This window comes from Scyliorhinus torazame, chromosome 1, assembly GCF_047496885.1.
Source record: "Scyliorhinus torazame isolate Kashiwa2021f chromosome 1, sScyTor2.1, whole genome shotgun sequence".
Classification (NCBI taxonomy): domain Eukaryota; kingdom Metazoa; phylum Chordata; class Chondrichthyes; order Carcharhiniformes; family Scyliorhinidae; genus Scyliorhinus; species Scyliorhinus torazame.
The window spans coordinates 302,409,377-302,422,175 of NC_092707.1; the positions used below are offsets into that span (position 1 = coordinate 302,409,377).

At 47.6% G+C, this 12,799-nt stretch overlaps 1 protein-coding gene across 2 annotated transcripts in view; it reads left to right on the plus strand.

Annotated features, from left to right (window-relative positions):
* pde10a (phosphodiesterase 10A) overlaps positions 1-12,799 on the plus strand; it is a 1,307,205-nt gene that overhangs the window by 1,235,778 nt on the left and 58,628 nt on the right. For both annotated transcript variants that reach the window (XM_072507750.1, XM_072507751.1), the window contains one exon: positions 2,866-3,038. In XM_072507750.1, coding sequence (XP_072363851.1) covers positions 2,866-3,038 — 173 coding nt within the window. The remainder of the gene's footprint in view (positions 1-2,865; positions 3,039-12,799) is intronic.

A 12,799-nucleotide genomic window follows, 5' to 3' on the forward strand; every position in this document is an offset into this window, starting at 1 on the left:
GCACTCACTTAAAGGGCCAAGATCAATAGAGTAGAATAAACCAATGTTGAAAAGCAAGAAAGAAAATACATTGTGAATCAGAGGGATTAATAAGCAATGTCGAGTTTCAATTTTAAAAGTCTGAAGATTTTAGGATGAAAGAAAGACATGAGGATGTATAAAACCCACTTTCCTGTGAAGAAGCCGAAGCCATGCTCCCGGAGCCACGGATGCCTGAGCCGGCACCTGCATCACCGCCGAAGCTACGACGATTGCAGAGAATGACCAGGGCCCCCGATCGACTAATTGCTTCATTCTGACTGTAAATAATTACTGTGAATAGTTGCGACATGTAACGAGGCAAAACACTGTGCTAATGTATACCGGGTACCACCATAACCTCAACCTCTACCACAGTATAACGCAAGACCACCACCCCCGCCGGACTCTTTTTTTAACAGGGGGTGAATGTGGTAGTCGGTATTAGGGGTATTACGGTACCCTGAATAATGCTGTAAGACCATTGGTGTGGGAGGTACCTGAGACTGCTATTTCATTGAAGCCTGCCTGCTGGTTCCACCCAGTAAGGCGGAGTATAATTTGCATGTTGACTGGGAGTAAGTGGTGAGGGAGAGTTTAAAAGCAACTCCTTCTTGTTAGCAGCGAGACACTGAGGCACGAGTGTGGCGAATCAGACAGCGAGACAGCCAGTAATGGCAAGAAGCTCGAGGGAGCTCATTCCTGGCTCGAAGTGCCATTAAATACAGGCCACGCTATCGCCAACATGGCTGCCGAGAAACACCCTGCCAAACGTGCCCAAAATCCCACTTGAATATTTTCCTGTTAAATCGTGCCTGCTACCATCTGGCTGAGACTTTAAATTGAGGTCCTTTATGATCGGTGGATGTAAAAGGCCTCACGGTAATATTTGGCACTGTGCCCGGCCAACGTTACCAAAAACAAATTTAACTCTATGCAGTTTGTGCAACCTTTGGGGTGTTCACATTTGTTGCTGTGTTTACCTACATAGGAACAACAAGAAGAGTGCCAAAAAAAATTAAGAAGCTGTTGGGATGACATGAAAGATACACTATAAATGCACATTCTCTTTTTTTATAGTAGGATGGATGCAAGCTATAGATTTGGTCTCAGTTGCCTTGAGAATTGTATCAACTTGTGACAAATGGTCCAGAGTCTTTACAGGAAGAGTGGTGGGAGGAAGCGCTGTTACTGAGCTACACTTGGGTCTTTGTCAATATCCTATCCACAGAAATGGAGACAAAAGTTGAGGAAGGGAAGAGTTGGACCATGTTCAGGAAAGGGAAGGGTGGAAATTGGAAGCCAAATTTTCCAATATTCTATGAGAACAATGTTCCCCCAAAGCTGCATAACTTGGAAAGCCAGGTACAGGCCCGGTGCAAATCAGCTCCTTTCAATTGCCATGCGTGAGTGAAAGCACAAAAATATTCAAACGGCCACTCACTTAAATCATAGTATCATAGAATTTATAGTGCAGAAGGAGGCCATTCGGCCCATCATGTCTGCACCGGCCCTTGGAAAGAACACCCTACTTAAGCCCACGCCTCCACCCTATGCTCATAACCCAGTAACCCCACTTGCAAATCTTTGGACTGTGGGAGGAAACCGGAGCTCCCAGTGTCCCAAGCCGGGAATCAAACCTGTGACCATGGAGCTGTGAAGCAACAGTGCTAACCACTTTACTACCGTGCCACCCATAAAGCTTGTGCAATCACGAAGGGTAAAAAATAGGAAATATTGACCATTTCCACATGTCCAGGCAGGTTCCCATAGCCCCTTTATGTGATCCAGGTGAGTGGAGTTCAAGGAGAGGTTTTCAATATGAGAATCTCCAGCCAGGTGGAGGAGGGTGGTGGTAGTGCCCTCAGACTGTGCTGGGAGGTGTGAGGAGGATGGGATGTCCGTGCCACTGGCCAGGCCCCCTAGTTGGTGAACATGGAGGCGACTATGGCATCCCGTGCACGCTGGCCCAGGTGCACATGTTGTGCGGCCTCCTATGCCTGCTCGGGCCCCATGTCCCCATTCTCACCCTCCCCCGCAACCTTCTCATCGGAAAAGGCCTGGTGCTCATCCCTCTCCAGCACGTTGCCCCTCTGCTACGCGATGTTGTGGAGGAACAAACAGGCCACCACGACGTGCGAGACTCTCCTGGCACTATACTGGAGGGCCCCTCGGCTCAGACACCTGAACCGCATCTTCAGGATGCCGAAGTACCGCTCAATCACGCCCCTGGTCGCTGCATGGCGTCATTATAGCGGATCTTTGCGTCGATCTGTGGCCTCCTGATAGGCGTCAGCAACCACGGCTGCAGCGGATAACCCCTGCCGCCCAAGACCCAACCCCTTACCCGGAGGGCACCTCTAAGGTGTCAGGAACCGTCGAGCGCACCAGGCTGAAGGCCTTGTACACACTGCCTGGGTATCGGATACAGACGTGCATGATAGACAGCTCATGGTCACGCACCAGCTGTTAGTTCATCGAGTGGAACCCCTTTTGGTTTGTGAAGACCGGCCTTTCATGGGCGACCAGCATCCCGTCAATCACCCCTGGGCCTGGGGCATCCCGGAGAAGACGGCGAATCACGCTGCCCGGGCATCCTCGTGGTCTTGGTGCATGTTGAACTGGATATATTGTGTCGACCGGGCATATGGGGCCACAGTCACGGCGCAAACCCTGGCACCAGGCTCTGCCTGCATTTAAGTCAATCGTTCCTTCCAGGGATTTTCGAGCCAAAGCAACCATCAGAGGGGAGACATAAATGACAGAGTAAATGTAAATACATTTTAGTAAAATGGTGAAGATTAAAATTAGCTTCTGTACTGTTTATCGAATTTTTCTTTCCACCAGTTGGAAGGACATAATATTTTCTCCAACCTGAACGCTGATGATTATGAACAGTTACTAGAGATCATTCGGAAAGCCATCATTGCCACTGATCTTGCACTATATTTTGGAAATAGGAAACAGTTATCTGACCTGCAAGATGCAGGAGCATTGGATATCAACAATCAAACACACAGGTAATTTCTTATGTATTTAAACTGTAGTTTTAATTTATTTAATTATTATGCTGGCTACATGCCAAGAAAACTATTATCGAAATCATAAAAAATTATGAGACAGTTTGAACTCTCCCTTATCAGGGGCTATCAGGGGAAAACAACAACCAGAATAGTGGCACCACAACTGGCTCAGCAGGGGAGAGCAAAGTGCAGGAGAGCGATAGTTATAGGGGACTCTATAGTAAGGGGTGCCTCTATGGAAGTGAAAGAGACTCCAGGATGGTGTATTGCCTCCCTGGTGCCAAGATCAAGGGTGTCTCTGAACGAACACAGGACATCCTGAAGGTGGAGGGTGAACAGCCAGAATTCGTAGTACACATAGGTACTAACGACATAGGCAGGAAGAGTGTTGAGTTCTTGCAGAAGGAGTTCAGGGAGTTAGGCAAGTAAGCTAAAAAGGAGGCCCTGCAATCTCAGGATTACCCCCTAGGCCACGTGCCAGTGAGGCTAGAAATAGGAGGATAGTGCAGCTAAATATGTGGCTAAACTGGTGGTGTATGAGGGAGGGTTTCAGATTTCTGGACCATTGGGATTTCTTCCAGGGCAGATGGGACCTGTACAAGAAGGATGGGTTACATCTAAACTATAGGAGAACAATATCCTGGCTGGGAGGTTTGCTAGTGTCACTCGGGAGGATATAAGCTAGTATGGCAGTGGGTGGGAACCAGAGCGTGAGCTTAGAAGGTGTAATAACTGAAAGGGAAAAGAGAACAGAAATAAGAGAACAACATCATCCTGTCTGCTCAAACGCAGTGGTCTGAAGTGTATTTGTTTCAACGCCCGAAGTAGGCAGAAGAGCTTAAGAGCACTGATATGTACTTGGAACTATGATGTTGTGGCTGTAACAGAAACATGGTTAAAGGAATGGCAGGATTGGCAGCTGAACGTTGGAGGACTTAGATACTTCAGGAGAGATAGAGGGGGATATAAAAGGGATGGGGGAGACTCCTCGGAGGGCTCATACAATGAAGCAATCTGTGTAGAGCTCAGGAACAGGAAGGGGCAATCACAATGTTGGGTTTTTTTTACAGCCCCCCCCCCCAAAAACTGCCAGCGAGAGATAGAGGAGCAGATAGGTAGAGAGATTTTGGTTAGGTGCAAATGTAACAGGGTTGTTGTGATAGGGGATTTTAATTTCCCTTATATTGACAGGGACTCACTTAGTGCTAGAGACTTGGATGGGGCAGAGTTCGTAAGGTGTATCCAGGAAGTTTCTTGATGCAATATGTAGAGAGTCCAAATAGGAAAGGGGCAGTACTGGACCTTGTATTGCGGAATGAGCCTGGACAGGTGGTTAAGGTTTCAGTAGGGGAACATTTTGGAATAGTGACCACAATTCTGTAAGTTTTAGGGTACTTTCGTATAGAGATGAAGGTAACTCCTCGGGTGAAGGTGCTAAACTGGGGAAAGGCAAATTACGATAACATTAGACAGGAATGAAAGAATTTGGATTGGGTGCGGCTGTTAGAGGGTAAATCAACATCAGACATGTGGGAGTCTTTCAAGCGACAGTTGATTAGGATTCAGGAAAGTCACGTTCCTGAGAGAACGAAGGATAAGTATGGGAAGTTTAGGGAGCCGTGGATACTGAGGGATATTGTGAACATTGTCAAAAAGAAGAAGGAGGCTTTTGTACGGTCTAGAAGGGTGGGGCAGTCGAAACCCTTGAGGAGTATAAAGAAAGTAGGAAGGTAGTTAAGCAGGAAATTAGGAAGGCTAGGAGGGGTCATGAAAAGTCCTTGGCAAGTAGGATTATGGTGAATCCTAAAGCTTTTTATTCATATGTGAAAAGCAAGAGGGTGGCCAGGGAAAGGATTGTACCACTTAAGGACAGTGGGGGGAATCTGTGTGTTGAGCCAGAGGAAATGGGTGAGGTACTAAATGAGTACTTTGCATCAGTGTTCACCAAAGAAAAGGACTTTGTGGAAGATGATTCTTGGGTAGGGTGTGTGGATAGTCTGGGCCATGTTGACATCAAAAAGGAGAAGGTATTGGGTGTTTTAAAAGACATTTAAGGTAGATAGGTCCCTGGGCCAGATGGGATTTACCCCAGTATACTGAGGGAAGCAAGGGAGGAAATTGCTGAAGCCTTGACTGACATCTTTGTATCCTCATTGGCAAGAGGTGAGGTCCCACAGGACTGGAGAATAGCTAATGTGGTACCACTGTTAAGAAAGGTAGCAGGGATAATCCAGGAAACTACACAGCGGTAGTAGGTAAATTATTGGAGAGAATTCTCAGGGACAGGATTGATACCCATTTGGAAACAAATGGACTCATTAGCGATAGGCAGCATGGTTTTATGAAGGGGAGGTCGTGCCTTACTAACTTGGTCGAGTTTTTTGAGGAGGTGACAAAGATGATTGATGAGGGGAGGGCAATGGATGTTGTTTGTATGGACTTCAGTAAAGCCTTTGACAAGGAGCCTCATGCGGACTGGTACAAAAGGTGAAATCACACGGGATCAGAGGTGAGGTGGTAAGCTGGATACAGAACTGGCTCGGTCACAGAAGGCAAAGGGTAGCAGTAGAAGGGTATTTATTTGAATGGAAGGTTGTGACTAGTGGTGTTCCACAGGGATCTGTACTGGGGCCTCTGTTGTTTGTAGTATACATAAACAATTTGGAAGAAAATGTAGGTGGTCTGATTAGTAAGTTCGTGGATGACACCAAGGTTGGTGGAGTGACAGATAGTGTTGAGGATTGTCAGAGGATACAGCAGAACACAGGTAGGTTGGAGACTTAGGCAGAGAAATGGCAAATGGAGTTTAATCCAGAAAATATGAGGTAATGCATTTTTGTAGGTCTAACATAGAGGAAAAATATACAGTAAATGGCAAAACTCTTAGGAATATAGAAAGTCAGAGAGATCTGGGCATACAGGCCCACAGATCTTTGGAGAGGCTTTGGAGGGGGTGCAGAGGAGGTTTACCAGGATGTTGCTTGGTCTGGAGAGTGTTAGCTATGCGGAGAAGCTGAATAGACTCAAACTGTTTTCATTAGAACAACGGAGGTTGAGGGGTGACCTGATAGAGAGCTACAAGATTATGAGAGGCATGGATAGAGTGGATGGGCAGGCACTCTTTCCGAGGGTGGAGGAGTCAGTCACTACAGGGCGTAGGTTTAAGGACAATGGGGCAAAGTTTAGAGGAGATGTGCGAGGCAGGCTTTTTTACACAGAGGGTGGTGAGTGCCTGGAATGCACTGACAGGGGAGGTTATGTAAGCAGATACATTAACGGCGTTCAAAAGGCATCTCAACAAATACATGGATAGGATGGGTATGGAGGGAAAAGGCACTAGGAAGTGCTGAGGGTTTTGACCAAGAGTGCTATCATGATTGGTACAGACATGGAGGGCCGAAGGGCCTGTTCCTGTGCTGTATTGTTCTTTGTTCTTGTTAAAAATATTGCAACATTTGGAAATCTGAAATAGTAAGTAAATAAGTAAAGTTGTCATAGTCCCAGATGACCATAGGCTGCTTTCCCCTTTGAGGGGAGATCTGACTGATGGTGATTTAACCTGAGGATCACCACACCTCAGGCAAGGTTGAGAAGGTGGGGCCATTGAATAACCTCCAGAAAGTTCAACAAATCTGACAGTGTTTGTGTAGAGCGATGCAGAATTAAATTTTCATGTCTGCGACCTTTCATTAGAACTGGGAAAAGTTAGGGGCCTTACGGTGGCAGGGGTGTGCTAAGCAGTCTCAGGAAAGGTGACTCTCCTCCTGAAAACCTGGAAATTGGCAATTTAGCCCCACAACCTCCTCCGAGATGATTGCAGACACAGAGAGATGCCCACAAATAACCCAACAAACCAAAGGGACGTCCGAATAAGTAAAAGTCTGGAGAGGAAAATTGAAGCGGCGAGCACGCGGAGCAAAATGGAGCCAATCGGCCGGGTCGCCGAAGCACACGCCAGACTACCCGCCAATAAGCCAGTGGATGGAGATCCTAACAGTGCAGCTCCTCAACACAGGAAAGCAATTAAGTTAGAGATGATGGCGACGATGAAGCTGATGATCGCGGATGCTCTGGCCCCCTTCAAGGAGACGCTGGAAAAGGCAGAGCAGCGGTTGGAGGCACTGGAAGCGATGATAAAGGACCTCGAAAAAGCAGCATCTGAACAAGGCGACAGGATCGCCTCATTGGAAACAAGGCAAGGTCGGTGATGATCCAAGGACCCTTAAGGGGCAGGAAGAGGATCAGGAGAAACAGTCACTCTGCCAGAACCTCTGCATTGTGGGCCTGCCGGAGTGTATTGAGGGCAGGAACCCCCCGTTGCTGTGATGCTCGGCAAGCTGGTCGGGCGGAGGGGAAGGGGGAGCTTCTCCAGACCCTCTGAGGTCGACAGGGTCCACCAGTCATTCCAGGCAAGGCCAAAACAGGAGAGCAGCCATCATTGTCAAGCTGCATCGGTTCGAAGATGGAGAGCGTATCCTGAATTGGGCAAGGTCCTGTAAATGGGAGGAACACTCAATCCGTCTGTACCAGGACATTAGGGTGGACCTGGCCAAACGCCAGGTCGAATTCAACGAGCCGTAGTTCGCAATACTACCCGTCCAAGCTATGCGTAACCTTCCACGGCAAAGAACATTATTTTACCGCACTAAACATGGACAGACTTGAAAAGACAATTGCATGGGAGAAAGCTGCCTCGCTTTCAATCTGTTGTACGTCCCAGGAAGGAAAGGAAGAGAGAGTGTAAGGCACAGAAATGGGAGAGGGGGGAGTGAACACAATGGGCAGGGGGAGGTAAAGATTGCTCACCGGTGAGGGGGGCACCACCACATTAGCGAGCATGCTAGCACAAGTATGGGGAAAGGGGGGACCACAGCACAGCTCCCGGTGGGGAGGGAGTGCCGGGCAGAAGTTGGGGAGAAAATTCTACGAAGTGGGTAGACAGGGGGAGAGAGGTTAGGGGGTGGAGGGAGGCCCACAGGAGCACAGGAAGATGGGGTCAAGGGGGGTCAAAAAGCCCAGGAGAGAAATCTTGGTTTGAAGGGAAGGGAGTAGCTAGAACGCTGTTTATGACAGGTCATCCATGGCGACAGCAGGAACAAGGACAAGGGTTAAACTAATGTGGCAGGGGGGTGGGAATCAGGACAGTAAGCCAGCAAGTGCAGAGACTGGGGATGAGCATGGTACCGGGGCCAGGCTGGCTAAGAGGAAGGGTGGGCTGGGGGAAGTCAAACGCAGTGGGCCTGGAGGTCTGGAGTGTATCTGCTTCAATGTACGGAGTATAACAGGTAAGACAGATTAACTTAGAGCCTTGATTCATGCGTGGAACTTGGATGTGGTTGTGGTAATGGAGACTTGGTTAACAAAGGGACAGGACTGGCAACTAAATATTCCAGGATATCGGTGTTTTTAGGTGAGGGGGGGAGAGGTGGGGAAGTTGCAATACTGGTTAGAGAACATATTACAGCTGTACAGAGGGAGGACACCATGGAAGAATCAAGTAACAAGGCATTGTGGGTAGAACTCAGGAAGGGGGCAGTCACTATGATGGGGTGTACTACTGGCCTCCCAACAGCCCATGGGAAGTTGAAGAACAAATATGTAAGCAGATTCTGGATAGATATAGAAATAATAGGGTTGTTGTAGTGGGAGAATTAAATTTTCCTCATGTTGATTGGAAATCCTTTAGGGCTAGGGGTCTGGATGGTGAGGAATTTGTTAAGTGTGTCCAGGAAGGTTTTTGAAACAATATGTGGATAGTCCAACTAGAGAGAGGGTTATACGGGACCTCGTACTAGGGAATGCGCCCAGCCAGGTCATCAGTGTCGCAGTGGGGGAACATGTGGCGAACAGTGACCATAATTCCGTGAGCTTTTGGATGCTCATGGGAAAGAACGAGTGTTGTCCTAGGATGAAGGTGCTAAATTGGGGGAAGGCTAACTACAACCAGATTAGGCAGGATTTGGAGGCTTTTGTTTGGGAGAGGCTGTTTGAGGGTAAATCCACATTTGGCATGTGGGAGTCTTTTAAGGAGCAGTTGATGGGAGGACAGGCATGTGCCAATGAAAAGGAAGGACAGGAAAGGCAAGATTCAGGAACCGTGGATGACCAGGGAAATTGCAAGTCAAGTCAAAAAGAAAAAGGATGCATATGTGAGATCGAGGCAACTTAAAACAGATGAAGCATACAAGGAAAGTAGAAAAGAGCTCAAGTACAGAGTTAGGAGGGCAACAAGGGGTCACAAAATGTCCCTGGCAGACAGGGTTATGGAGAACCACAAGGTATTTTATACGTACATTAGGAACAAGAGGGTAGCTAGAGAAAGAGTTGCTCCACTCAAGAACAAAGAAGGGAAATTATGCATAGAATCAAAGGAAGTAGGTGAGATCCTTAATGAGTATTTGCATCGGTATTCACAAAGGAAAGGGACACGTTGATTGGTGGTGTCTCAGAGGGATTACGAGAGAGGAAGTGTTAGGTGATGCCTCTCATCATCTTGTACACCTCTATCATGTCACCTCTCTTCCTTCTTCGCTCCAGTGAGAAAAGCCTTATCTCCCTCAACCTTTCTTCATAAGACATGCCCTCCAGTCCAGGCAGCAGCCTGGTAAATCTCCAAAGCATCCACATCCTTCCTATAATGAGGCAACCAGAACTGGACACAATATTCCAAGTGTGGTCTAACCAGGGTTTTATAAAGCTGCAGCAAAACCTCCGCTCCTGTCATACAGCAGTATAATTTCCCCTCCCCCAATTAAATACCTTCCCATATTGTCTGTTCCTATCCCTCCATGACTATGGTAAAGGTCAAAGAGTTGTGATCACTACCAAAATGCTCTCCAACCGAGACATCTGACACCTGACCTGGTTCATTGCCAAGCACCAAACCTAATATGGCCTTCCCCCTCGATGGCCTATCCACATATTGAGTCAGGAATCCTTCCTGGACACACCTGGCAAAATCTGCTCCATCCAAACCATTTGTACTAAGGAGTTTCCAGTCAATATTAGGGAAGTTGAAGTCACCCATGACAACAACTCTGTTTCTTCTGCACCTTTCCAAGATCTGCCACCCAATCTGTTCCTCCATCTCTCTGCTGCTATTGGGGGGTCTATAGAAAACTCCCAATAATGTGACTGCTCCTTTCTTGTTTCTGACTTCCATACTGACTCAGTAGACAAACCCTTCTTGACTACCTCCTTTTCAGCAGCTGTGATGCACTCCCTAAGTAACAGTGCCACTCCCCTCCTCTTTTACCTCCCTCCCTATTCTTCCTAAAACGTCTAAACCACGGAACATGTAACAACTATTCCTGCCCTTGTGAAATCCATGTCTCCATAATGGCTTCAACATTGTAGTTTGAGACCAAGAACGGCCATCTTGAATGGAACCAGACAAAGGGAAATCCTGGAGTGCAGGGGCGCATCCACAAGGCAAGTATGGTTGACCCTGCGGGAAAGGGGACAGAAACCCCCTCTCAAGATAGTCACCTGGAACATCAGGGGAATTAATGGCCCAGTGAAAAGATCCACGTCTTCACACACCTGAAAGGCCTGAGAGCCGATGTAATCTTCCTTCAAGAGATGCACCTGAAAGAGAAGGACTGACTGAGGGTAAGAAAGAACTGGGTGGGATAGACTTACCAATCGTGGTACGGGACAAGGGCTAGGGGGATGGCCAAACTACTCAATAGGAAGACAGCGTTCACGGCAACAAAGATGGTTACGGACCCAGGGGGATGGTTAAGGGTGTCCTGGAAGAGGCAGCAGTGGTGCTAGTTAATGTGTATGAACCCATTTGGGACAACGCGGAATTCATTAAAAAAGCCATGGCCACCAACTCATTCTGCGGGGGGTGGGGGGAAGGGGGGGGGGTGGGAAGAACATCAACTGCGTACTAGACCCACAGACGGACAGATCCAGCCCCAAATTGAGGAAACAGTCGGCCATGGCGAGAGAACTAAACGCCTTTATGGATCCATGGAGGTTCACACACCCAAGGGAGAAGGAGTTCTCCTTCTCCCAAGTCCACAGGGTCTTATGATCGACTTATTCATAGCGCGGAAATAGGGATAGTGAGAGCAGAGTACTCTGCAATCGTAATGTCCGACCACGTTCCAAGCTATGTGGATGTGAGGTTGGAGGTGGGCTGCGCTCAGTTCCCCCCATGAAAGCTGAACATGGCCCTCCTTGCCGATAAGGTATACTGTAAGAGGATATAGAACATATAACAGTACAGCACAGTACAGGCCCTTCAGCCCACAATGTTGTGCCGACCATTTATCCTAATCTAAGATCAACCTAACCTACACCCCTTCAATTTACTGCTTTCCATGTGCCTGTCTAAGAGTCGCTTAAATGTCCCTAATGACTCTGAGTCCACCACCTCTGCTGGCAGTGCATTCCACACACCCACCACTCTCTGTGTAAAGAACCTACCTCTGACATCTCCCCTACATCTTCCTCCAATCACCTTAAAATTATGTCCCCTCGTGACAGCCATTTCCACCCTGGGGAATAGTCTCTGGCTATCCACTCTATCCATGCCTCTCATCACCTTGTACACCTCTATCAAGTCACCTCTCTGCCTTCTTCGCTCTAGTGAGAAAAGCCCTAGCTCCCTCAACCTTTCTTCATAAGACATGCCCTCCAGTCCAGGCAGCAGCCTGGTAAATCTCCTCTGTACCCTCTCCAAAGCATCCACATCCTTCCTATAATGAGGCGACCAGAACTGGACACAATATTCCAAGTGTGGCCTAACCAGGGTTTTATAAAGCTGCAGCAAAACCTCACGGCTCTTAAACTCAATTCCCCTGTTAATGAAAGCCAACTTACCATACGCCTTCTTAACAACACTATCAACCTGCGTGTTAACTTTGAGGGATCTATGTACGTGGACCCCAAGATCCCTCTGTTCCTCCACACTTCCAAGAATCTTGCCTTTAACCCTGTATTCAGCATTCAAATTCGACTTTCCAAAATGAATCACTTCACATTTATCAAGGTTGAACTCCATCATCCACTTCTCAGCCCAGCTCTGCATCCTGTCAATGTCTTTTAACCTGAAACAACCCTCAACACTATCTACAATTCCACCAACCTTTGTGTCATCGGCAAACTTACTAACCCACCCTTCCACTTCCTCATCCAAGTCATTTATAAAAACCACAAAGAGCAGAGGTCCCAGAACAGATCGTTGCGGGACACCACTGGTCACCGAACTCCAGACGGAATACTTATCATCCTCTACCACTCGCTGTCTTCTTTCGGCCAGCCAATTCTATATCCAGACAGCCAAATTTCCCTGTATCCCATGCACCCTAACTTTCTGAATGAGCCTACCATGGGGAACCTTATCAAATGCCTTACTGAAATCCATATACACCACATCTGCTGCCCTACCTTCATCAATGTGTCTCGTCACATCCTCAAAGTATTCAATGAGGCTTGTGAGGCATGACCTGCCCCTCACAAAGCCATTCTGACTATCTTTAATCAAACTATGTTTTTCTAAATAATCATAAATCCTATCTCTCAGAATCCTTTCCAATATTTTGCTCACCACAGACGTAAGACTGATGGGTCTGTAATTCCAAAGGGATTTCCCTATTCCTTTTCTTGATTAGGGGATCAACATTCGCCTCCCTCCAATCATCCGGTACTACTCCAGTGGAGAGTGAGGACGCAAAGATCATTGCCAACGGCGCAGCAATCTCCTCCCTCGCTTCCCGTAGTAACCTTGGGTATACCCTGTCAGGCCC